Here is a 27,297-nt window from a genome sequence, read left to right on the forward strand (position 1 = left end):
TTTTTGCTATTTGTCAGATACTTTGCTTGTTCACTTATTCCTTGTGATAGTTCTGAGATATCTGTTTTATTAAATTAAATTAATTAATTTTTTTTTTTTGAGATGGAGTCTCACTCTGTCGCCCAGGCTGGAGTGCAGTGGTGTGATCTCAGCTCACTGCAACCTCTGTCTTCTGGTCTCAAGTGATTCTCCTGCCTCAGCCTCCCAAGTAGCTGGGATTACAGGTGCACCACCACACCCGGCTAATTTTTGTACTTTTGGTAGAGACGGGGTTTTGCCATGTTGGCCAGGCTGGTCTCGAACTCCTAACCTCAGGTGATACACCAACCTTGGCCACCCAAAGAGCTGGGATGACAGACGTGAGCCACCACACTTGGCCTGTGTGTTGTCTGTGTTAAAGATGAGAAGACCGAGATGCCAGTGACTTGTCCAAAGACACATGGGTGGTAACTCCTAGAGATTATTAGCTAGCTCAGAGCTTGTTCCCTCTTTGGGCCACAGCTGTACCCTCACTTATTATACCTGAGCACCTGCAGTTTCTTTCATTGCTCTTTAAGTGATGACATGGTCTCCCAGGACCCCTCATCCCATCCAGATTACTCTTCACTGAACATACCTGGTCAGCACTTAAGAAAAAGATGGATGCCAAGCATCCATTGATTCAGGAAATATTTGAGTATCTGCCACCTGCCAAGCACTCCAGATATTTGGGTTATACCAGTGAATAGAGCAGTCAAGCAAATCCCTGCCTTTGTGCATTATACACTCAGGGTTTATGTTGTGGCTTAGTCCCTGTCCCCACAATCAACACTGAAGAGGACTTTGAAACAAGGGACAGAAAAGTTGCAGGAGCGGGTTTGTGCTATTAAGGCGTTAAGGTGGGAATTCTATACGAAAAGTTCAAATGATGTATTAAATATGGATCCAGTATCTCTGCTCACTCCCCCTTTGCATCACTTTAAACACACATTCCTTGCGTGGATTCACAAAATAATGTTGACTTTAACTGATTTATACTCAATTATTTCTAGGCACAAAATGAGACTAAACAAAAACTTGGCAATAGAAGGAAGAGGTTCCTGATGTTATCAGAGGTCGTTTGAAATAAAATCCAGGCAAAATGAAAACACAAAAGATGTGATTTGTAGGGCCAGAAGACTTTGCTTGCTCTGAAATATGTTTTGAATTCAAGAATATGAAGAGAATCAAGAATATTAGAGATTGAGAAGCCGAGAGATGGGTTATAAGTGAACTAGATAAACTGTAGAATGCACACAAGTGTATTAGAAAATGTTATATGGTTCAGTGAAGGCTGTGAAAATCTTCAGCTGCTTCTTGTAGGTAACCTTCTTGTATTAAATTATGGGAGGTTTTTGTAGCTTAGAGGTATAAGTTTTAATGTATGTTGGAATTTTTAATACAGACTTAAGTCCTGATGCGTATCTAGTATCTTTCTTTGCCGTTAAACATTGATTTTCCTCTATTGCTTACATTTAATAACTATTACATTTTCAGTTTTAAGGCAGTAATAGTTCATGAATTTGAAAAGTTAAAATCTATTGGAGATGAAGTTTTAAAATTCTGACGTCTTTCAAATATATTTTTGGTAACATCTTGATGACCTTCACATTTTCTTTCATCAACTGAGTGTTAGGGGGCTGCCAAGAGCCTGGGAGCCGCTAGCATTGTGCGTCTCACGGCTTCTGGGTTACGCAGCATAGAAGAGAGGGCATGGAGTTGGGAGCCACACAGACCTGAGGTTCACATCTAGCTCTGTGATTTTGAGAAGTTCCTTAACATCTCTGAGCCTTAGTTTTCATCATCCAAAGATAGGATATTTCTCCCGAGGTGGTTGGGAGGGTTAAATAAAGCGTATCAAGAGCCCAAGACATAATGGGAGAGCAATGACTAGTCTCTATTATTAATTTTATTTGTGTGTATCAAAGTCTGGGGTACAATGGCCTTGCTTAAAAATGGAATCCCCTTTCCTTTGAATTACTTTTCCTCCCCATATGATAGTCTCAAATATTTATTCATTTTTCTTTTCTTTCTTTCTTTCTTTCTTTTTTTTTTTCCCCCCAACATCCAAAAGTAAAGGAAACAATATTCTGCAACTCCATCGATTCTGAGTTTCTCTTTGGTGTGCTATATTCAGCTAGATGATGTCATCATCAGCTAACATTGGCTTTTCACCAAGCTGTGGTGACAAGTTTCTTTCCTTAAGGCACATTCTGGAATAGTGTTTCATCTCAGTTTAGAATGTGTACTTCATAACTGGACTATTTATTGGTAGGAACTGCTTGTGCTTCACTTTCTGGGATGTGCCAGTTAACACTTTGCTCATCAGCGCGCTCTGCTTCCTCAGCCTAGTGTTCATCATGGGAAACTTTGAGCTCTGGAAAAATGTAAACTTTATGCTTGTCTCTTTGGATGGTGCAGACTGATCAGAAGCAAAACAACACCATTAGCAAAAAACAAAGAAGTTTTGTTTTTAATTGTAAAACTTCATTACATTGCTTCTGAAATACTAATGCATATTATATTCATTTATGGAGAGTCAGACAGACTTGATTTTGTCTGACATTGTCCTGACATTGGTCTGTAATAGCATCTTAGTCAGCTTGAGCTGTCATAATAAAATACCATAGACTGGGGGCTTAAACAACAGACATTTATTTTTCATTGTTCTGGAGGCTAGGAGTTGAGATTATGGTGCCAGCATGGTTGAGCTCTGGGGAGGGCTCTTTGCCTGGCCTGCAGGTGGCAGCCTTCTCCCTGTGTCCTCACTTGGTGGAGAGAAAACAACAGCTCCAGGCTCTTCCTCTTTTTATAAGGACACTAATTCCATCATGGGTGCCCCAGCCACATGATCTCATCTAGCCCTAATTACCTTCTAAAGGCCCTACCTCCAAATACTATCACATTGCAGGTCAGAACTTCGTAGGAATTTTGGGGGAACACAAACATTTAGTCTGTAACAACCAGCTGGTACTTATCCTCTTTAAGCATTGGTTTTCTGACCCATAAACTAGAGATAATGAAAGCACTTACCTCATAGGGTTGATAGGTAATTCAGTTAGGTTAATATATGTAATACACTTAGTCTAGTTCCCAAAACCTAGTACATGCTTGATAAATGCTAGCTCTCAGTAACACCAGAAGTAACTCATAGCAATGGTAGTGTATTTTAGGAGCATGTCTCATTCCAGGAACTTACCAGAACTCTTCTGAAATTATAAATTGATGATTGAATTCTTTTTAAGCAATAGTAATGAGAATCTCTATCTTCGTCCATATTTCTGTCACCATTTTCTCTTCCTAGGGTAATTGTGAGTTTCCTGTATCTGAATCCTGTTCCCTTCAGCCCTGTCCCTCCAGGTCAGTCTTCCCTGAGGCTGTGGAGTTTTGGGTTCTTCTCACTGTGACTTTGCCATATACTTAGGTGCTTGTTTCTCATTGCCTGTGGCTCCCTAGTCTTTGCTTCAAACCCTTCACACTTTTTCTCTAACTTTTCTCCATGCCATATCATCATCTCCTTCGTTTACTTCAGGGTCCCTTACATAAAGAGGATGAAAGTTTCTCTGGGGCTTCTGAATAAAGGTGGCCAGGTTCCTAAATCTTCACATTCATCTTGCCAAGCAGACTTCTCTGATTACCTAAAATATTCTTTATGATCTCGCCTCCATAAAACCTTCTAGAATGATCCACGGAGAGCACCCTGCTGCTGCTTCTTTGAACCCTGAGAATGGATTCAATTTTGTTGTCTACCAGTAGACCATCCGATTGATTGAAACATCTTATTCCCCAACAGTGAGTTGAGAAGAGTTTTCTGTGAGAAAGAATTAGTGGTGATCAGAGTGAAACATACATGTTAAAGCTATATTATACTTAGTTTTGAATGCTCTTTGGTACTGATTGTAGAATTTGGGGCATTTTGAGATTTCGATAAGTGATAAAAGCATTTTAAATCTTGAAACATAGGCTATGTGTAACCAATTACAAATATATTTCAGGGAAGAATTATTAAAGGGAGAAACTTTTTTATTGTGGCATATGTTCCAACAAAATATATTTTAAGACAGTTATCTGAAGCATAGGGGTTCATGAGAATATTTGTGTTTGTGGGTGTGTGTGTGTATATATATATATAATGCACACACACATCCTTTTATAAAAAACATCATGGCTGGGTGCAGTGGCTTATGCCTGTAATCTCAGCACTTTGGGAGGCCGAGGTGGGCGGATCACCTGAGGTTGGGAATTTGAGACCAGCCTGGCCAACATGATGAAACCCCATGTACACTAAAAATACAAAAATTAGCTGAGTGTGGTAGCAGACGTCTGTAATCCCAGCCACTCAGGAAGCTGAGGCATGAGAATTGCTTGCACCTGAGAGGTGAAGGTTGCAGTGAGCCAAGATGGCACCACTGCACTCCAGCCTGGGCAACAGAGTGACACTCTGTCCTTAAAAAAAAAAAAAAAAAAAAATGGAGACTTTTCCAAACAGAAATTTACTTTCATTACAAAACAGTTTCATGGAGGAGATGGGAGATGAGAAGGACCTTGAGAGAATAAAAGGGTATGTGTAAGTAGAGATGAGCTTAAGCAGAGGATATTTTTAAATAGAGCGACTTTTTTATTTTGTACTCCAGTATTGATTTGTGTAGTCACAAATCAATACTGAAGAAAAAAGATATTTAAGTATCTTAAAAGCAAATCAGTTCTGTTAATTGCTTTAAAGTTATTTAGATTTTTTACCTACAGCTAAGATACATGATACTGAAATGACCTTTTATAAATCTTTTTCAAGCTTAGCATTTCTTAGTTGTGATTTCATTTAGAAAGAAAACACATAGTGCCATAATGATAGTTACTCTTGCTGATTTGTTGATATTATTGATTAGGCTAATATATGTAAGGTAACTACATTTTCTTCTGCTATTTTTTTGGTAGTCCTTGAGCCATTTTAGGATACTTGCTTTCTAAAAAGAATATATTTAAAATATGAAATTGTATATTTTGATAGAGGGAGATCAAATAAATGTTTATATTTCAAAAAAAATGAAGGGAAATACTTGTAGAGCTTAGGCAATGCTTGATATACCTTGTGTTTTCCCCACAGACAAAAAAGCATGTAAATGGCCTATGTTGGTTCTTTGGAACTGATGGCAAGAGAACAGAGTGTAAGATTGTTAAGAATTTACGTCAGATTAATTTGGAAGGAGTTCCTTGATACTTAATTCTAGGCACACTGTCTCTGTCTCATTAATTTTTATACACGTCTTCGTTAAGGAATTACACTGAGGGAGTTCTGCTGTTTCATCCTCACTCATCCCTGCCTGCCATCCATCAAGTGCTTCTGGAATTCCATGCCTGGATCAGACCACCCTGTGAAGACAACCGTGGCAGGAGCCAGGTTGGGGCCAGTAGCCCCGGAGAGGGACTCCTCACAGGGAGACGTGGCACTGGGCTGTGGCCTCTTTTCAGCTTTCCGGCAACAAGCCTCTCATTAGCATGGGGTGCTGAGGTATGCTTGGCTAAGGAGGAAATCTCAAGAGCCGAAGCCTTGAAGAAAATCCAGCTCTTGTGTCTGTGCCCAGAATGATGCATTGCTAGCATACAGACAGCTGCAAAAGGAAGAAATCAGACCCAAATGTGGAAGCAAGTTTCTTAATGCCCTTGTTTCTCTGTTTAAAGTTTTCTGTCAAGCCGCTTCCACAGGGAGCTGATACCCAGTGGCTAATGCTTAAAAAAATTGTATTTGGAAAGTTCTTTTAACAGACGCTACAGAATCTTACTGAGACTGTGTCCTTAATGACTGTAGTGGCTGTCTGGCAACACAACCTCCTAGGTAAGAGGAGGAAAATGACCCAGGCTATATGCATGCATTCATTTGTTTTCACACTGCTGATAAAGACATACCTGAGATTGGATAGTTTATTTTAAAAAAAGACGTTTAATGGCCTCACAGTTCCCTGTAGCTAGGGTGGCCTCACAATCATGGCAGATGGCAAAAGGCACGTCTTACAGGGTGGCAGACGAGAGAATGAGAATCAAGCGAAAGGGATATCCCCTTATAAAACCATCAGATCTCGTGAGACTTATTCCCTACCACGAGAACAGTGTGGGGGAAACTGCCCCCATGATTCAATTATCTCCCACGAGGTACCTCCTACAACACATAGGAATTATGGGAGCTTCAATTCAAGATGAGATTTGGTTGGGAACACAGCCAAACCATATCAGCTTGGCCTTACTGGTCACAAGAAGCAGGGCTGAACCTGCATCCTGGGGTTGAGTAGATTGTGCACTTGTTTGTACCACCCTGATAAGTAGCCGAGGGCAGAGACTGGGGAGGGTTCTTACTACATTTTATTACATTTTCTCAGACAATATAATAGGGGGATGCTGCTTGTCTTTAACATCTGCTTCTCAGTTTTTAGCTGGGCATCTACAAGAGCACCTGAAATAAAGACTAGGTCCTGTGTCTTCCCTGAAGCATACTAGGGTCAAATTCTAGCCAATAGCAAGTGAGGGAAAGCATCCTTTGTGACTTCTAGGAAGTATAGTTTTAAAAAGGGCGTTGGCTAAGTACAGTGGCTCATCCCTGTAATCTCAAAACTTTGGGAAGCTGAGAAATGAGGCTCACTTGAGCCCAGGAGTTTGGGACCAGCCTGGGCAACACAGTGAGACCCTATCTCTACAAAAAAATAAAAATATTAGCTGGGCAAGGAGGGTGCCCCTGTATCCCAGCTACTTGGGAGGCTGAAGTGGGAGGATTGCTTGAGCCCAAGAAGTCAAGGCTGCAGTGACCCAGGATCACACCACTGCACTCCAACCAGGGTGACAGAGGGAGACCTTGTATCAAAAAATAAAAATAAAAACCTAGATGACAGGTTGAGAGGTGCAGAAAACCACTGTGGCACACGTATACCTGTGTAACAAACCTGCATATTCCGCACATGTATCCCGGAACGTAAATAAAAAAAGAGGGAGAAAAAAAGAAAGAAAATGACCATACAGCCAAAAGTAATCTACAAATGCAGTGCAACTCCCATGAAAATACCACCGTCATTCTTCACAAAACTAGAAAAAAGCAATCCTAATAGAACCAAAAAAAGAGCTCACATAGCCAAAGCAAGACTAAGCAAAAAGAACAAATCTGGAGGCATCACATTACCTGATTTCAAACTATACTGTAAGGCCATGGTCAGCAAAACAGCATGGTGCTGGTATAAGAATAGCACACAGACCAGTGGAACAGAATAGAGAACCTAGAAATAAACCCAAATACTTACAGCCAACTGATCTTCAACAAAGTAAACATGGCATAAAGTGGGGGAAAGAACACCCTTTTCAACAAATGTTGCTGGGATAATTGGCTAGCTACATGTAGAAGAGTGAAACTGGATCCTCATCTCTCACCTTATACAAAAATCAGCTCAACATGAATCAAAGACTTAAATCTAAGACCTGAAATCATAAAAATTCTAAAAGATAACATTGGAAAAACCCTTCTAGACATTGGCTTAGGCAAAGACTTCGTGACCAACAACTCAAAAGCAAATGCAACAAAAAGATAACTAGATGGACTTGATTAAACTAAAAAGCTTCTCCACAGCAAAAGAAATAATCAGCAGAATTAACAGACAACCCATAGAGTGGGAGAAAATTTTCACAGTCTATACATCTGACGAAGGACTAATATCCAGAATCTACAAAGAACTCAAAGAAATCAGCAAGAAAAAAACAAATGATCTAATCAAAAAGTAGGCTAAGGACATGAATAGACAATTCTCAAGAAGATAAAATTCTCAGAAGATAAAATAATGGCCAACAAGAATATGGAAAAATGTTCAACATCACTAATTATCAGGGAAATGCAAATCAAAACCATCATGCAATACCACTTCACTCCTGCAAGAATAGCCATAATCAAGAAATCAGAAAAGAACAGATGTTAGCATGGATGCAGTGAAAGGGGAATACTTTTACACTGTTGGTAGGAATGTGAACTAGTACAACCACTATGGAAAACAGTGTGGAGATTCCTTAAAGAATTAAAACTAGATCTACCATTTGATCCGGTAATCCCACTACTAGGTATCTACCAAAGGAAAAAGAAGTCATTATATGAAAAAGATACTTGCACATGCATATTTATAGTAGCACAATTTGCAATTGCAAAAATATGGAATCAGCCCAAAAATCCCATCAATCAACAAGTGGAGAAAGAAAATGTGAGATACACACACACACACACACACACACACATACACACACACCATGGAATACTACTCAGCCATAAACAGGAATGAAATAATGGTATTTGCAGCAACCTGGATGGAATTGGATACTATCATTCTAAGTGAAATAATTCAGGAATGGAAACCCTGACATTGTATGTTCTCAGTCACATGTGGGAGCTAAGCTATGAGGACACAAAGGCATAAGAATGATACATTGGATTTTGGGGAATCAGGGGAAATGGTGGGGGGTGGTGAGGGATAAAATACTACACACCGGGTACAGGGTACACTACTTGGGTGTTGCGTGCACCAACTTCTCAGAAATCACCACTGAAGAACTTATGTATTTATATACATAGTTGTGACTTCTGCATCTAATCCTGATTTTTTTTTTTTAGCTTGTTTGTAGCAGGGATTAAAATACAGAGCCACGGTATGCAATCAGGAACAAGTTCTTAGCATACTTGATGAATTTCCCTGTGCTCACTTGCTGCTTATAGTGATAGCACTTTAACTTTTGGAAGTGGAGAAATTACCAAAAATTATTGACTGGGGCAAGGGTCAGGGATGACTCAGAGCTCAGCCCTCTCCCTGCGTCTAGACAAAGTTGCAATCTAACACAGAACCATTTTTCCACATATTTCTCCCATTCTCTACATCACATCCTATCTAGTAAAAGGATCCTTTCAGCCCACCAGATTAGTTTGCCTTGACTTTTTAACATGAATAATGGGTTTCTTTCTGGTGTCTTAGAGATGTTGGGCTCTTCTCCCTCATTAGAAGGCTTATCTTCATTATGGTTATTTCTCTACTTGAAGAAAATAGAGTGTTTAGAAGTCTTAGTTTTTAAAAAGGGGGTAACTGTGATCAGATGGATATGCTAATTTGCCTGCCTGTCATAACCATTTCACTATGTATGTTAAAACATCATGATGTAGACCTTAAATATATGCAATAAGAAACAAACTCCAGAATCTGAAACAAGAAAGTGGCCAAAAATCATAGTTGCAATTATTACTATTTGTTGTATTTTCTTTTTATTTCTCAACAAGTTATCTTTGCATTCACAGCAAGATGTCCTAGAAAAAGGACACCATACAGATATGGGTTTGGGTGTCTGAACAGTAGGAGCGGCGAGTCCTGAGGGAGTCACAGGTGATAATCCGGGAGGATTTGTTTGCTAGGGTTTTAATTTGACAATGAACTGGTTACTTTTAAATTATCATGGTAGAATCCTACGTGCCTTGACAGTGATTGGCTGTGTGTGAGTGTGCACTCAGGGCACATTGAGCAACTGGATGGTGCTAGAGAGGTAGATGATGAAATACTGTTACCAGCACATTCCTGCAAGCAGGATTTGTTGAAACCTTCCTGTGAAAGATTCTTAAACAAACTTGGTCTTTGTTGATGTAAGATAAATGAAATACAGAGGCTGTGTACTGAGAGTTTGAGAAGTTCAAAAAATTTACACAAGCTATACTTTTTGGTAATATTCATAGAATGTTTGTCTTTTGATGATGGGGAAGTAATTTGCATATACCTTAGAACATTCCCTCATGACTAGCTAGTAGACTCAATCTCAATACCCTAGATTTTTAAAAAGCAGATTTCTAAATACCTAGAGAAAATATGAAGATAATTCTATGGACTGTAACCCTAAAAGGTGATACTTTTTGGCAAGAAGAAAAGACAAATACAATCAAAATCCTAATCTGATAATGAAAGCTTAGAGTTAGGAACAAGAGGGGCGGATACCAGAAGGTTTCTTGTAGCTGCCATGGGAATTCGTTTGAGGGATTCAGATTTAAAAGGTGGAAGAATAAAGTAAAAAGTATGGGTTTGTGAAAAATGGCAAAGAAATGTTTGATTGGAAGTTTGCGAAATAGGAAGGCAAACAAGAAAGGAGAAGCCTGGTGTTGTGGCAGCAGATGGCAGAGAAGGCAGAGCTCCCAAATCTCTGTTTTGCTTTTGTCTTTACAAGAAGAGGGGCCACCTGACTAGGAGAACAAGACAAATGATGGAAAGGGAACCTGAAGCCCGAGTTGGTGAGAGAGAACCTCACTGTTAAAACTAGTTCACAATTTCAGGTCTGAATGAATTATATCTCATGATGTTGGAAGAATTTTTAGATGTGTGTGTGGAGTGAATAGAGATCATCTTGGAGATGCCCTGAAGTATGAGAAAGAGACAAGAAGAAAGGAAAGAGGCAATTACCCTTATTTTCAGACTGGAAGCCAATGTAGATGCTGGAAACCATGGATCAGGGAGCTGAAGACCATCCACCAGAAACAACTTAGCAGTCTGTGGTATCTAGTTGGAAAAGAAGTAGCTGATCTCCAGAAAGCATCATGAGTTCACTAAGAACACGTTACGCCTAATGAACTGCATGCTCTCTTTCTCCACGGTTATTATACTGGTGAGTTTGGAAAGTTTAAACATAACGTATTAGGATTTCAGCAAAGCACTTAATATATTGTGATAACCGTGGGATAAGTTGGAGAGAAATGCGGATTTCTAGTTGCTTGCATGATATATCCAGAGTGTTGATCAATGGGTCAATATCAACCTGAAGGGACATCTTGATGGCATGCCATGGTACTCTGTCCTTGGCTCTGTCAGGTTTAACTTTTTAAAATCATTCATTTGGATTAGCATAGAAGACCTGCTTTTCAAATTTGCAGTGACACACAGTTAGGGTACTTAATGCATGATTGACAGACTTGGGTTATAATATGACGTCAAATAATATGAAACTTGCAATGCTGAATTTAGGTTTTAAAATAATCAGTGAAACAAAATGGAACCAAGAGGACCACATGATATAGAAATATTTGAGAAAAAAGACCTGAGGGTTTTAGTTGACTGCAAACCAAATATAAATCATTCACTCCCTCATTCATTCATTGGACAAACCTTTACTCCTATCCATGTTTCAGTCACTGGGAAAACACGGGGGATGTGACAGATGAATAAATACCTTGATTTCAAAAAACGAATCGTCTAAAGGAATATATTAATTTCGTAGGGTTACCATTCAAAGGTACCACAAACTGGGTAGCTTAAAATAACAAATAGTTTGTCTTACGGTTCTGGAAGCTTGAAGTCCAAACTCAAGGTGGCAGCTGGACTATCTGTGCTCCTTCTGAAACCTGCAGGGGAGGGTCCTTCCTTGCCTCTTCTAGCTTCTGGTCGTGGCCATTCATCTTTGGCGTAACTTGGCTCACAGCTGCGTCACTGTAATTTCTGCCTCTGTCATCACATGGCATTCTTCGTGTGTTTCACGTGGCATTTTCCTCTTCTAATAAGGACACCCCAGTCTTATTGGATTAGTGACTTAACTTGATAATGCCTGCAAAGACCCTGTTTCCCAGTAAGGTCACCAAATAAAGTACCAGGTTTTAGGACTTCAGCGTGTCTTTCTGGATGGAGGACACAGTTCAATCCATAACAAGGAGTAAAATCTATCCTTATCCAAGTAGTTGACTAATTAGGATTTTTTTAAGTAACATAAAAATACAGAGTGCTGTGAGAACAGGGTGACCTAATTTAGCTCAAGGGAGTATCAGGGGTGATTGGGAGCTATCCAGGCGGGGAGGAGAAGGAGTAACTTTCCAGGAAGAAGAAACAATGTGCAGAAAGCGCTGGGGCAGTCAGAGGCTTCGTGTTCTGAGGAAGTTAAAGGAGCCCAGGACAGCTCAAGTGGAGGAGGAGGAAGCAGAAGACAGCTGAGGAGATGGCGAGGAGCAGACCCAGCAGAGCTCCGCACACTGTCAAAGTGGTTTTTGAGAACAAAGCAGAAAGAATTAATAGAAGTAGACAAAACGGAGGGCTATCGTAACCTAATTGGGCTCTATATTTGCTTCCCTACATATGGAACCTTTTGTGTTCTTGAGAGGGTCATATTTTAAGCTAATGATTGTTTTCCAGTGTGGCCATTACACTTTTTTTGTTTATTTGTTTTTTTAGAGACAGGGTCTCACTCTGTTGCCCAGGCCGGAGTGCAGTGGCGTGATTATGGCTCACTGCAGCCTCTACCTCTTGGACTCAAGGGGTCCTCCCACTTGAGCCTCCCCACAGGGGGCTGGCACTACAGGTGCGCATCACCATGTCTGGCTAATTTTTGTAATTTTTGTAGAAGCGGGGTTTTGCTCTGTCGTTCAGGCTGGTCTGGAGCTTCTGGAGCAGTCAAAGGCTTAGAGTTCTGAGGAAGTTAACTCTGTCTGCCTCCACCTCCCCAAGTGCTTGGATTACAGGTCTGAGCCACTGCCCCCTGGCCTGGTCATTACACTTTGAATTAATATATTTATATGAGGGGAGAGAAATCTTGGGATGGTAGCTATTTGGAATTACTTGAAGGAGAAGACTTTTCTTTATTTGTTATTAGGGCAGAGTTAGACTAATGGGTAAGATTATAGGAGGAGAGCTCCATGAAATAAAAGCATTGAGAGCTGCATAAGGAGAAGACAGGATGTCCTTGTAGCCTGGGACTCTCTGGGCCCATACAACATGGCCGCCTGTCAGGGATGAAAGGAATTCTGAAGTGAAAATGAGAGGGGACTGGTTTCCTCTAGGGTCCCCATAAAAAGCATCCACTGGAGTTTCAAATGTGATATTAAGATTTCTAAAATATATTTACATGTACTTTATAGTAAAAAAATTAAGAGCATTATAAAGGCTTTAACATTAAATGTCACTGGGGGATTGTTAAATAATTGAAATTCATTTAAAAACCTTTGCAGAAGTATTTAGACACTTCTGCTGCACTCTGTTTAGTAGCCCTGGTTTTCCTTACACTCGGCTGCACTTGCAGTAATTGTCCTTAACCGCACGTCTTGTGTACGGACCACCATCTCTTCCCTTTTCTTAATGTTCTCTCTGCTGCCCTTAGTTGACTTGTTCTATCAAGCTCATTTTTAGGGCTCAATTGCTAGTCATTTACGGCCAGCTAGATCAATCCTATTTAGAAGTGATGGTATATAAATGTGTACTTTCAGGTTTTCACCAGACAAGCAGTTTTCCCTTCATTGGGGGTGAGGGGAGCAAGAGGACATATTGTATAAGCAAGTGTCAGTCCTACTCAAGTGCCATGGGACTCGGTCTCCCCAGAGGGACATTTCCTTTGTTTTTGTTTTTGGTGGTGGTTGTTTGTTTTTTTTTTTTTTTGAGAGATGGAGTCTTGCTCTGTCGCCCAGGCTGGAGTGCAGTGATGTGATCTCCGCCCACTCCACCTCCCGGGTTCAAGTGATTCTCCCGCCTCAGCCTCTCGATTAGCTGGGATTATATGCGCCCGCCACCATGCCCGGCTAATTTTTGTATTTTTAGTAACGATGGCGCTTCACCATGTTAGCCAAGCTGGTCTTGAACTCCTGACCTCGAGTGATCCGCCTGCCTTGGCCTTCCAGCGTGCTGGGATTACAGGTGTGAGTCACCGCGCCTGGCCTAGAGGGACATTTTCAAAGAAGCTGCGGAAAGTCCCTTGAAAAGGAGTTTCAACCTTCCTTTGTGTTAGGTTGGTGGGTGCAGAAGTAATTGCTCTTTTGCCATTAAAAGCAGTAGCAAAAACCATGTTTATTTTTGCACCAACCTAATACCTCTTGAAGGAGACCCCATTTGCATTCAACACCAGCACTTCTCCATACCCCCTTCTCTCTCCTGCCGGCTTCTCTTGGCAGGTGGATGAGCGGGAGGTTCTCATTTTTGAGGCTGCTGGCTTTTTCCCTGCCTCCCACCGCGTGTTACATAAATCAGCTTAGTTTCTTAACTTTAATTTTCTACATTTCCCAACCCACCCCTGCTGCTGCTTTGAGTCAGAAGGAAAGCTCAGGAGCTGACAGAGGACAAGAAAGAACCTTCTTGCTGTGTCCATGCAGTAGCTCAGACAGCCTGGGAGCCGGGACAGAGAGAGAGGGCAAGGGGGCTAGGTGGGGGCAGCTGGATACACGCAGTTCAGTCAAAACATTTTCACCTTTGCGTGGACCAGAAGGCTTATGTGCTATGGGTAGTAGGAGGACAAACTGGGCTACAGTACTCGTTGGAGAATAGCACCATGCAGGGCTAGAAGGCTGGGCTGGGGGGATAGTTTGGAAACCAACTAACTTGCTGAAGTTAGTTGGCAGAAGACAGATTAGATACAAGTGTGAGTAAATAGTTTTTTTTTTTTTTTTTTTGAGACAGAGTCTCTCTCTGATGTCCAGGCTAGCGTGCGGTGGCGCAATCTCGACTCACTGCAACCTGTGTCTCCTAGGTTCATGAGTTTCTCCTGCCTCAGCCTCTTGAATAGCTGGGACTACAGGCACATGCCACCATGCCCGGCTAATTTTTGGTCTTTTAGTAGAGATGGGTTTTGGCATGTTGGTCAGGCTGGTCTTGAACTCCTGACTTCAAGTGATCCTCCCTCCTTGGCCTCCCAAAGGGCTGGGATTACTGGCGTGAGCTACTGCACCCAGCGAGTAAATAGATTCAAAGCCTTAAAACTGAAATCTCATTCTTTATATAATATTTAAATTTAATAAGAATTAATTGTTATTTTAAAGTATGCTGATATTTCTAAATATTTCTAAGCATATTTAAAATTAAGGAAGCCAAATTCATTTACAAATCTCTATACGGTGTGGTTTCAAATAATTACTTCCTCTTCTGGGTGCCATTGAAAGTCAGGGCTGGGAAATAACAGGGCTGGTTTCCTGGAAATGGTATAATTCAGAGCCTAAGATAGGCTCTCTCTCTCTCTGCATCTTAGTGCTGAAAACCCTGAAAGGCAGATGAAACTGCTCTTTATAAAGAAGCAGCAAGAGTGGGGAGGAAGGGAGTTTATCTCTTTTCTTACAGTCTTCTTATTTGAAAATACTGCAGCTGTACAATGGCCGTATATTGTATGTAATACAAGGCCACTATAAAGGTTTTAGAGAACAGAAAAGTTATAGTTTAAGTTTTGTTTTGGGGTAACAAAAGATTAAAAATTTGTGCTGTTAAAAAGAAGTTTGAGAAACTCCGTGTATGATATACGTGTATATGGATGTATTTTAAAAATTTTTGCTTAGATTGCAGGGCTTGCAATGGTTTTTATGAATTATATGCTTTGTAAAACCTACTTTTCACACTTTATTTAAATATTTTAAAATTCCTATATGATCAATGATTCCAAAATAGTTTTTATATTTATGAGATGGTTTGAATTTTAAATTTTATAGTAATTAAGCTATTATTATTTAGAATTAAAAATCAAAATACATGTTTCCAGGAATTTCTGATTAAGACTTTATAGACTAATATGATTATTTAAAGGTTTTTTTTTTTTTCTATTTATCAGGGAAATAACTGTAGTTGCTGTTAAATATTTATGCAAAAATTCAAGATCTTTTTCCAAGGAAGGAATTATTTCAAATAAAGTAACAAAGAGGAAAATTTGGACTTCTAATTGAGCTTAAGAAGTGAATGATTGAATAAATTATCAGAATTTCAAAATGAGTCTTAAAGATTATGGATATTTCTTAGTTAATAAAAAAACGTGGCCGGGGGCAGTGGCTCACGCCTGTAATCCTAGCACTTTGGGAGGCTGAAGTGGGCGGATCACCTGAGGTCAGGAGTTCGAGATCAGCCTGGCCAACATGGTGAAACCCCATCTCTACTAAAAAAACTACAAAAATTAGCCTGGCATGGAGGTGGGCACCTGTTATCCCAGCTACTGGGGAGGCTGAGGTAGAATCACTTGAACCCAGGAGGCAGAGGTTGGAGTGAGCTGAGATCACGCCGCTGCACTCCAGGTTAGGCAACAGAGTAAGACTCCATCTCAGAAACAAACAACAACAAACACACACGCGTGTGCACACACACACACACACACACAGAAAAAAACCCAGCAATTCTAGAGTGGAATCATGGCTGAAGAATCAGATTAGTCATGGCTTTCCCCAGGAAAGCGTCCCTGCTGCTCCCTGACCCCAATCCCAGTGTGAGCATGGAGCCCCTCCTTTGTGTCCCCAGTAGTAGCCTGGATTTCCTTTACCCACAGACATCTAGCTTTACGGTAATGGCCAGTTTACTTTAGTACCTGTATCCCCTTGCCTCCTGGAATTTTGTTTGGAAATTGCATTTAGATTATTTTTTTTCTTTTTTTGAAATGTCTAAGGCTTGATCTTTTAGAGAAACTGACAGTTTGTTGAACAGTTGATAAGTTGAATTCAGTCTACGCAGTAATATAAAATTTAAAGCAAAGTCTGGAGAAAACTTAATTGGAGAAATTGTTTACATTTATGGCATATTAATAAGTAGAACAGAAATGTGATAAGCATATCAGTCTTCAGTTTTAAGGACCACATTCCTTCCAGTTGTTTTAATGTTTTAAATTGTTCTTGGTTTGCATGTTCTAGATAGAAATTTTAGAGGCTCTGAATCATGAAAAACCAGCACCCTTTTCATTGCTTTCTCTGAGCACACAATGGGAGTATTTTATTGAGATTTATTTGAAGCCAGTATGAACTTGCAAACTTCTCTGAGCCAATAGCAGCATTTCAACAGTCTATCGAGAAGCTAACGATAAAAATCTGTGCTCATGCGTTGTTGCTATGTTTTAAGAAGAACCAAATCAGAATGTGTTTTTCAAAATTCAAAATATAGTTTCAAAAGTGACCATTTTATTTCAATAAATGACTTTTCTGCAAAACCGTAAATCCCAACACAGTATCCCTCTAAATTTCTTGAACTTGAACTAAAAATGAATGTGAAATCTGGTTAAATTCCATTTCTGCCACAGTTGAAGGAATTTTGCCTAGCATTGAGACAAAAGTGGTTGAATTCTAACAATTAATTAAATTAGGTAAGTTTTACGGGGTGGGTGCAGGGCGGTGATTTGAAAGGGATGCACTTTGGCTCTGTTTGGAAAGAGAATAATTAGAGGAAACCAGTGTTCTAAAGTATTTCTCAGCTCTTTGCTTTTAGACAAAAAGCTTTCTTATACTCCACTACCCTCCTGGTCCGTGCACATACTTCTGGTATCTTTGATCTGAAAGTCAGCTACTAATCCAGAGAAAAGTGAAGCTCGCTTCCCAAACACAGGCTATTTATTTAATTTTTAGTTCCAGAGTATATGGGCAGGATGGGCAGGTTTGTTCCGTATGTAAACGTGTGTCATGGTGGTTTGCTGCACCTACTAACCCATCACCTAGGTATTAAGTCCCACATACATCAGCTGTTTATCCTGATGTTCTCCCTCCCCTCACACCACCCCCTGACAGGCCCCAGTGTGTGTTGTTCCCCTCCCTGTGTCCATGTGTTCCCATTGCTCAGCTCCCACTTATAAGTGAAAACATGTGCTGTTTGATTTTCTGTTCCTGCATTATTTTGCTGAGGATCATGGCTTCCAGCTTCATCCGTGTCCCTGCAAAGGACATGATCGCGTTCCTTTTGATGGCTGCATAGTATTCCATAGTGTATATATACCACATTTTTTTTATCCAGTCTATTATTGATGGGCGCAGGCTATTTAAAAAGGGCAGCAGGAACATGGTTCCATCCAGGTCTTCAGGATTTCCTTGGCATCCTCGAGTTATCTCTAATTTATGTGGACAGTGGATTCAAAGTGGAATTAAGGTAATATTGAGTGGTTTGCTTTTTAAACAACAGTTGTGCTCATCTTCTTAAACAGTTTCTCTGGGAAGTGGTTACCCGTTTGTAAGGATGAGCAGTTCGGACCTCTGTCATCACAGCAGATGACTACCCTGAAATTCAACAGCATTTAGCGGAGGATCACTCAATTGTGGCAAGATTTGATGGACAGTGTCAAAGACTTAGAGATTGAATCTTCAGTAAGCTAGAAAACCCACTCATGTAAACTCACTCGTTTACTTTGTTCCATGAAAATATGCCGAATATTACTCTGTTTGGAATTCTGACAATTCAAGGAGCTTGCTGTGGAAATTTTAGTTGTATTCTAGAGGCATATATTTAAAGTCTGTATGTGTTTGCTTTTTCAGTTTTAGAACAGGCATGCAAGCTTCAAATGGAAAAAACAAAACAAAACAAAGACAAAACAACCCTCCTTGCACAGAGTTATACTGAAGTCAATCTGACATAATTTGTTGATTCTCTGTTATCTGTAAACTATATGACATGTAAAGTTAACGTTTTAACTTCGGAGTGAAATAGGAGCTCAGTAGTCTATCACCCAGCTTACAAATCCATGTGTCCCTTCCCACTCATCGTCTTCTTTGACTCTCAAGGTGGAAAAGCTAAGCTCCGTTGTCCACCCGTATCTCTTCACCCTACCGCCCTTCCCCTAGGGCAGCTCAAGTCCCTTGTGCCTAGATTATTCCAGTAGCCTGTTTAGCTTTTTCCTTATCTCCTGTCTTGATCTTTCTCATCCCCTGTTTATAGTAACAGTCAGAATGATGTTTCTCAAATTCTACGTCTGGCTTAAAAGTTCTCAGTGATTTCCTACTGCCCCCAGGGTCAACTTCAAGCTCCTTGCACAGCCTAGGGACCCTTCTGCTTAGCTCTGCTTACCTCTGGCTTCCCCATCCCTAAGCTCTATGTGGAGCTTTACTCTTGCTGGGAACTCTGCTTAGAACACTTGTATCCCCACCACCCCCTCCCGCCCTCCTTCTCACTGAGTTCTCAGATGCCTAAATTTAACTCATCCAAACATAGCTGTCTCCAGGAAGGCCTCTCTAACTACCTGAATCCCTGTCACAGTCAGAGTTAGGAGCCCTTGCAGTGCTTTGCCTCCCGTATGCACACAAGCATAGCTGTCTCATATTGCAATGGCCATCATATGTGTGCCTGTGCAACTGCGGATGGCACGAGGGAAGAATTGGGGCAACCTATTTATGGTTGTTTCAGGGCCTGATAGGGTGCCTCAAGTATTTGGGGTAACGAATAAAGTAGTGGAAGTGTTTATAAGAAATTTACATTTTTGGCCGGGCGCGGTGGCTCATGCCTGTAATCCCAGCACTTTGGAAGGCCAAGACAGGTGGATCACTTGAGGTAGGGAGTTCGAAACCAGCCTGGCCAACATGATGAAACCCTGTCTCTGCTAAAATACAAAAATTAGCTGAGTGTGGTGGCGGGTGCTGTAGTCCCAGCTACTTGGGAGGCTGAGGCAGGAGAATCGCTTGAACTCGGGAGGCAGAGATGGCAGTGAGCCGAGATCACGCCACTGCGCTCCAGCCTGGGTGAAAGAGGGAGACTCCATCTCAAAAAATATTTTTTTTTTTACATTTTTTAACAAAAGATAACCCACTAATATTCAAGTCTTATGTGTTGTAGAGACTTCTTTGATTGAGGAATTTTAAAAAACCTTCTCCAATATGGTAAAATATTCCCAGTGCTTCCCTTGATATGCTTTCCTCCATTAGGTGAATTATCGCTCTGCCACTAGCTTACTTCTATAATTCATTGGCCAAAAAAAAAAAAAAAAAAAAATTAAATGTTTTTAATAAGTACTATAGAGCCCTTGTTTCCTATTCCTGGGGCCTTAACTAGCTCTTACCTGCTTCTCATTCCAATAGTGGGCATTGGGAGAAATGGCGTTACTGATAATCCAGATTGGTTGTGTGTATATCTAAAAAGAAAAGATTTTCTAGCCAGGTGCAGTGGCTCACGCTTGTAACCCCAGCACATTGGGAGGCCAAGGAAGGAGGATCACTTGAGGTCAGGAGTTCGAGATCAGCCTGGCCAACATGGCGAAAACCTGTCTCTACCAAAAATACAAAAAAAAAAAAAAAGTAGCTGGGTATGGTGGTGGGTGCCTGTAGCTACTTGGGAGGCTGAGGCAGGAGAATCACTTGAACCTGGGAGGCGGAGGTTGCAGTGAGCCAAGATTGTACCACTGCACTCCAGCCTGCGCCCCCTCCCCCCCCCCCCGCCAAAAAAAAAAAAAAAAAAAAAAAAGAAAAAAGAAAAAATTCTACCTTATGTCAAGCTATTTTTTCAAGGAGAGAGTACATACATCTGTGGGTAAAGGGCAGAACTAATGCAGGTTAAACACTTTAAGTACCATATTGGAAAGTGAACAAATTTGAGTTGTTCTACCATGGAAACCACCTTTTGGAAAGAAGAGGAATTCTCAGGAAATGTAGCAGAAATGGCCGAAGGTAGCAGATTGGAAGAGTTGACAGTGGGAGTAGAGTGGGGTGAAGCAGGCTCACTTAGTACCATCTTGACCTTCGCCAGTAGCTTCTGGTTTCAAGGAACAGAGACCACTCTAAATAGCTGAAGTGCCCAGGAGGTGTGTCCAAACCATGTCAGGGAATCTCGCATACACAGCATTAGAAGCGCAGCAAGGCCCGGGGGGACAGAGAAGCTCCCCAGGCTCGTCTTTCCCTGCCTCCCTGCTGGGGCAGCTGCCTTTCCCAACTCTGCCCTACTCTGAATGACCATGGTATGGCTTATTGTATTTATTTATTTGTTTTCAGATGGAGTCTCGCTCTGTCACCCAGGCTGGAGTGCAGTGGCACGGTTCTCACTGCAACCTCTGCCTCCCGGGTTCAAGCAATTCTTCTGCCTCAGCCTCCCGAGTAGCTGGGACTACAGGCACGCAATACCATGCCTGGCTAATTTTTGTATTTTTAGTAGAGATGGGGTTTCACCATATTGGTCAGGCTGATCTCAAACTCTGACCTCAAGTGCTCCTCAAGCCTCCCAAAGTGCTGGGATTACAGGCATGAACCGCTGTGCCCAGTCCCCTCTGTGTGGCTTCTACTGCCAGCTTGTGGGTTTCTGCACCTTGTCAAGCTGGTCCCCAGTGTGTGTGACTTCAGCCTGCACTGGACCATTTGACCAACTCGGTTATTTTGTGCTTAAGAGCTTTAAGAACATCTAATTGAGCATTCCCAGCCTTTGACTGTTTAACCCTGAGTCAAGTGTCTCTCTGGTCCAGTGATCTGTGGCTTGGGAGTGTGAAGACAGTGCTGTGGGGAGGGTAGGAGGCAGTGGTGGAATCCCAGGTAAGGTAAAAAATTAAGGAAAGGGCCATTCTTCATGTTTGCCGTGGCACATAGAAGGTGACAGGTCCTAGCAGCTTGGGGAGAGGGAACAGGTTGTACCTACTGGCAGTCGGAGTGACATACTAGCCAAAGATTGCTGAAGACTTTGTGGGCATGGGCATCCGCCTGGTGCCCAAGCCTGCCACCGAGCTCTGGTCGGGAATGCAGAGTGCTGACTGGGCAGGGACTCCGGTTACCAAGGTGCCAAGGGCTTTGCCTTCTTCGGTTTTTGCTGCTTCTGTTCCCCAAGCCTAAACACAAAAGTTGGATGCTTCATTTAATTTTTTTTTCTGCATCTCTTTGAGCTAACTACGTATGCCTTATTCCCACTGTAATGTTGCTTTTACTAAAGTGAAATGGAGTCACATATTTGGAAGCACCAGCTGTCTTTACATAGACTTCCCAGAATTCTCTATCAGCCCTTTATTTGTTGAATGTCTTTAGGAAAAATGCTTGCCTGTGTCTGGATTCTATATCAGAAAATTTGAAATAATATGTTTTTAGTCTAACTTCCTGGCAGTACTGATTTGGTATAAAAGGGGAGAAAATATCAATGTTATTACTACAGTGGTTGTAACTTTGTAGTGGCTTCAGTTGCGTTTTTCGTTTTTACCTATGTCTACACTCGCATGCACTTCTCTGGAGAAAACCCTGGAGGAAGAAATGGTTCAGAAAACTTGGTTTGGAGAAAAGGTAAGTTTTAGACCCAATAAAAGTGAAGTGAATATAGAAGAGTGGTTTGTTTTTCCAGAAAAATTCAGGCTTAAATGCTGAATGCAAAGGTTTGTGGTTTCTGTTTTTGCTAATCAAGGCTGAACAGTTACCACTTGTGATAGTCTTTTATCCTACATTATACTTCTGATGAATTTTTAAAGAAATTAATCTCTCAAAACTTAGCAAAAAGAATAAAAGTCAATAAATCCATGGTATTACGGCTATATCTTTTCCCCTTTACTGCATTATTTAACCCACATTATAATTTGAAAATTTATCTTGGAACTTTAACGTTGTAGATTGCAAAATAAAAAATAAAAAAAAAATCTAGGGCAAAAACAATGCAGTAAAGATCCCTACTTATCTATGTGATGTAATTACCTTTTTTCCCATCAGTCCTAAAACAGAAAGAGCAGATGTCTCACCACGAAACTAGCAAATGGAATGAAGAAAGAAAAAATTGGTTATAATTTGGACAAACTAATTTGTTGAGGGTTTATTGGAACACCTGCCCCACTGGCTTGCGCCAGCTAGTTTCTCCTGTAAGATTTATTGTCAGGGCCTGGGATACTGATAATAGAAGATTAAGTTTGAAATGTCAACCTTTACTTAGGGGAGGAAGGGAAAGATTCGTTTCTAAGTGACTTAATGCAACATCAAACTTTTGAACTACAGTGAGAATCCAGGATCAACTTGTGACTATGATTGGCAGATTTGAAAAGATTTCTGGGGGTCGTTGAAAAGAAGTTTGCTCTGTTAATGTCATCAGGGTTAGGGATTTACTAGACCTAAAATTCTGTGCTGTCAAGTTGATGGCCTGGGCTGAAGAAGTTTTAGAAGGAGGTAATTTCAAGTTGCTGAGGAAGGAATTCAGCTTTTTGGCAAGAATTAATAGGGCTTTATCAAGGAATAAGGTGCCTAGAAATGGTCATACTTAAGTTTGGGGCAGAATGGGGGTGGGGGCTAAGAATGATCCACATGTATCATTGGGCTCATGAAAATCATTCAGAGACTTTTCTGCAGCACAGCATATTGCTAGTTCCTTCCAGCCCTCCCTTCGCTAATTCTGTTTTCTGATCTAAGCTAATATGCACATACTTGTCTTCCTCAAGAGACGCCACTGTCTCAGCAATTAATAAAATACTTGCTTATCGAAGAAAGATATATATTTCTGGGATTGCCAGAATCACTTGTGACCTCATAGGGATATTGATTAGAGCCTTATATTCTAAGGCCAAGGATATGGGTGTGAGTTTTGTACGGGCCTGTTCCCAAAATCTGCATCATTTTTCTTCTACTACATGCATGTAGGTTTCTTATTAAATATGAGTCCTTGGTCACAGTAGCAATAACTGACAGTGGTTCCAACAGTGCAGATCATCTCCTGGAAAAGCAGTCTGTGCCCTCCAGAGTAAAGGAATCACCTCCAAAACCCCTGCATTTTATCTCTGCGTTTGTATTTGTTGTATAAGTGGGAGGGATGTTGTTTTTTGGGCAGTGAAAGTCCTCTGTAAAAATGAGAGTAAGATGGTCATAACCATTTCACATAGGGAACGTATCTTTTTTTAAATGTTGAGTAAGTTATAAAAACTTCAAAAATATGTACATACCACATTATATCACTAATATTAGACACAAATTTTTTTCTCATTCTCTTGTTGCCACACTATTTTCATATATCAGTGTGTCTCGACAAAAGCGTATTTTACAAAAGTACAAGATTCACTTTCGTCGTCTACGAAGCACTGCATGATACACCTGCTAGAACTCAATAAATGTTTGTTTAATAGTGACTCATTAAATTGACCCAATATGTTTGTTCCTTCCTTTTCTCCCATCCCATTATAGTCCTACAAAATTAGTTCTGTGTTGTGGCTTTTGCAATCCGTGTTTTACCAGGCTGTGCGTAGTTGAGATTGTTTGCAGAGGACATTGAGTAACCTGCCAGTTCTGAGAAGTTTCTGACGTACGCTTTTCTAATTACTCAAAAGCAAATGAATGCTTGACAAATGGGATCGTTGTCTTTTTTCCCCAGAGCAACATAGAAAACCTGACTACACATAAAATATTTTTCATCTTTAATGGGAAAGAAGTATTTTGCACAGACCTCCCCGCAACCCCTCCAAAAAAGAAAAAAAAAATAGGAAAGAATCAGTAGAAATCATATCTTATCTGATTAAAGCTGTGCATTTCTATAAGCAGTCCTGCTTCCTGTGTAATCTGGAGTGAATTAAATTCAATTTCATATTGAAGAGATGACCATCACTAATTTATTCATTTTGGGTAACTTAATAATAAAACATTTTCAAAGGAGGTTTGTTTATTGGTCGACTTGCTTATTCTTTTCTTTTTATGCTGTTTTTTCTTTAGAAATTTCACAAATAACATCATAATCATAGTACCAGGAAAAAAGGATTTGAAAAAAGTTTACCCACAATCCTGTTAGCCCCCGAATCTTTCCTTGGTTTTCCTTGCTTCCTTCCAGATCCTTTCTCTTTAAATATGCAATAGTTGTAGAATTTATGTCTTTTACTCATAAAAGTCAAGGTTAATTCAGTCCTCCACCATAGGCATGTTTTATCTGGTTAAATGACAAATGGATATGCTGCACTTTGTTTATCAATTGTGTTCCCAAAGTTGTATATGACATGTCCCATTTTCACGTGATCTTAAATCATTAGTGAACTTCAGTGTGTCTTTGTTTCCGAGCACTTTTCAGTTGGCCGTGTGGTCCCTAATCCTTGGTCTTTGTGCATCTCTGTATAAAAATGCTTAAATATTACAGAAGCTCAGCATTTAGTAACTACCTTTCCCATCCCTCCTGACCCCCTCGGTTGGCCTTTATGTAACTTCCACTTTTTACTTCTCGGTTCTTTTTAAGCAGAACGCTTATCTTCTAGCTATATGAGAACGGGCTATTTAAGGGTTAGCCAGTGGTAGAAATTGATATACATTTGATTTATGGAAGTGTTGATAGTTTTGACTTTGAAAACCTGACTATTGATAAAACTGGAGGTGTCAACATATTTGCAGATTTTCCCACAAGCGTTTGTGAAGTGTCACGCTTTGGCACTCTGTCGGGTGGCACAGAAGATACTGAAGATGTGTAAAAGTTTATTTTTATCATCGAGGAATGTGTCACCTATTTTTTAATTTCTCCTTAGGCTTTTCTTCATATTCTTTGACTTACCTGCTTTCACTATTGGAAGCTTGTATTTATATTTATATTGATGTGTGGATAATGTTCCTCAGTTATTTCCTAATCTGCTAAGTTATATGTTTTGGTAGACAATCGCATGTACAGCTCTTTCATTTTTAATATTTCTTTTGCATGTAAGTTGTACATATTCATTGGAGACAAATTAGAAATAGGTATTAGCAACATAATATATGAAATACAGAGACAAACCCATCTTCTAAATATAATTACTGTTAATATTTTGATATGTTTTGCTTTAAGCCTTTTTACTGTAATATATGCCTATGTATTTTTTCTTAACTAATATTCTTATCTTGTTTTGTAACCTGATGTTTTTACAGTGTTAGATTGTTTAGGCTTGCAGGAGGTGGGGAGTGTGACTTTTTGTCTACTTTATTCATTCCATTTTTAAAAGAACGTAGAATAATATTTGGCATGGACTTTGGACTTATTTATTTAGAAATCTGAAATATAATAAGCTTGTGTATTTTAGTACAAATTCATACTTAAAGTGTGGTTGAATGGCAGTTTTAGATTTCAGCAGACTTTGAGAGGTGATTTTTTAAAAATTCTAAAAGTTCACATTTGCTTCACATTCATTATTTAAAATGAAAACAGAGAAGCTCACACATGCTTGATAAATCCGGAGAATACGAAATGATTAAGTTTTTATGTACTTTTAGATGATAGCTAAGTCCTGTAAGGCTAGAGACCCCATCTATGTAAGACATCATTCTACACATATTCCCAGCACAATTCCTGGGATTTAGTAAGGCCTGAAAAATCTGGGCCAGGCATGGTGGTTCATGCCTGTAATCCCAGCACTTTGGGAGGCCAAGGAGGTAGGATTGCATGAGCCCATGAATTCAAGACCAGCATGGGCAACATAGTGAGACCCCATCTCTACAGAAAATAAAAAAGTTACCTGAGCATGGTGGCACATGCCTGTGGACCCAGCTACTCAGTAGACTAAGGCGGGAGGATTGATTGAGCCCAGGAAGTTGAGACTTCAGTGAGCTATGTTCATGCTACTGCACTCCAGCCTGGCTGACAGAGTGAGACCCTGTCAAAAAAAAAAAAAAAAGAACCTGAGTTAAATGGATAGTTGAAGTACAGATGGACAGAACCTAAAAGATGAGGCAATTCACTCCCTTCCTTGTAGTGAGAACGAAATTAGCCATCTCTGAAACGTATTTCTATCAGCATATCCTTTGAAAATTTTTAGCTTGAACATGGTGGCTCACACCCATAATCCTGAGGCTGAGCTACTCCAGAGGCTGATGTGGGAGGACTGTTTGAGCCCAGGAAGTTGAGGCTGCAGTGAGCCAAGATTGTGCCACTGCCCTCCAGCCTGGGCAACAGAGTGAGATCCTGTCTCCAAACAAAAACAAAAACACAAAATTATAATATGCGAACAAGAATGGCAAATCTTTTTAATCACCCAAGGCTGCTATATTCCTTTGCTTGCCACATAAGCCATTTATTGCAGTCTCTTATAAAGGGACATGTATCTACAGGAAATTGAACTGCAGGAAATTCGAGGCTCTGGTTATTAAACCTTCCTTCTGACTGCTCTGGGTCACTGCATCTCTTCTAACAAGCGAAACACACACACAGCCTCGCTCTAATTGTGCCTGGAAGCTGGGTCACCAAAGGGAGGGATGGTGATTCCAGATCAGCTTCTAACCTCCTCCCTTCTGCTCAGGTTGCCTTCATCAGACGTCAGAATGATTCCCTGCAGAGCCGCGCTGACCTTTGCCCGATGTCTGATCCGGAGAAAAATTGTGACCCTGGACAATCTAGAAGACACTAAATTATGCCGCTGCTTATCCACCATGGACCTCATTGCCCTGGGCGTTGGAAGCACCCTTGGTGCTGGGGTTTACGTCCTCGCTGGGGAGGTGGCCAAGGCAGACTCGGGCCCCAGCATCGTGGTGTCCTTCCTCATTGCTGCCCTGGCTTCGGTGATGGCTGGCCTCTGCTATGCTGAATTTGGGGCCCGTGTCCCCAAGACAGGGTCTGCGTATTTGTACACCTATGTGACTGTGGGAGAGCTGTGGGCCTTCATCACTGGCTGGAATCTCATTTTATCATATGTGATAGGTATGTTTCAAAAAGAAGTCTAACGTGTGGAATGGAAAAATTCGCAGCCCTG

At 40.7% G+C, this 27,297-nt stretch overlaps 1 protein-coding gene across 3 annotated transcripts in view; it reads left to right on the forward strand.

The window, feature by feature from the left end:
• The window catches only part of SLC7A2 (solute carrier family 7 member 2), a 74,723-nt gene that overhangs the window by 19,053 nt on the left and 28,373 nt on the right, over positions 1-27,297 (forward strand). For 2 of the 3 annotated variants that reach the window (XM_025394605.1, XM_025394603.1), the window contains exons 1-2: positions 22,346-22,485; positions 26,848-27,245. In XM_025394605.1, coding sequence (XP_025250390.1) covers positions 26,870-27,245 — 376 coding nt within the window. In that variant the 5' untranslated portion in view covers positions 22,346-22,485; positions 26,848-26,869. Of the gene's footprint in view, positions 1-22,345; positions 22,486-26,847; positions 27,246-27,297 lie in introns of those variants that run through there. The other variant, XM_025394602.1, reaches the window with a different exon arrangement.

This window comes from Theropithecus gelada, chromosome 8 (genome assembly GCF_003255815.1).
Source record: "Theropithecus gelada isolate Dixy chromosome 8, Tgel_1.0, whole genome shotgun sequence".
In the NCBI taxonomy this organism is placed as follows: Eukaryota; Metazoa; Chordata; class Mammalia; order Primates; family Cercopithecidae; genus Theropithecus; species Theropithecus gelada.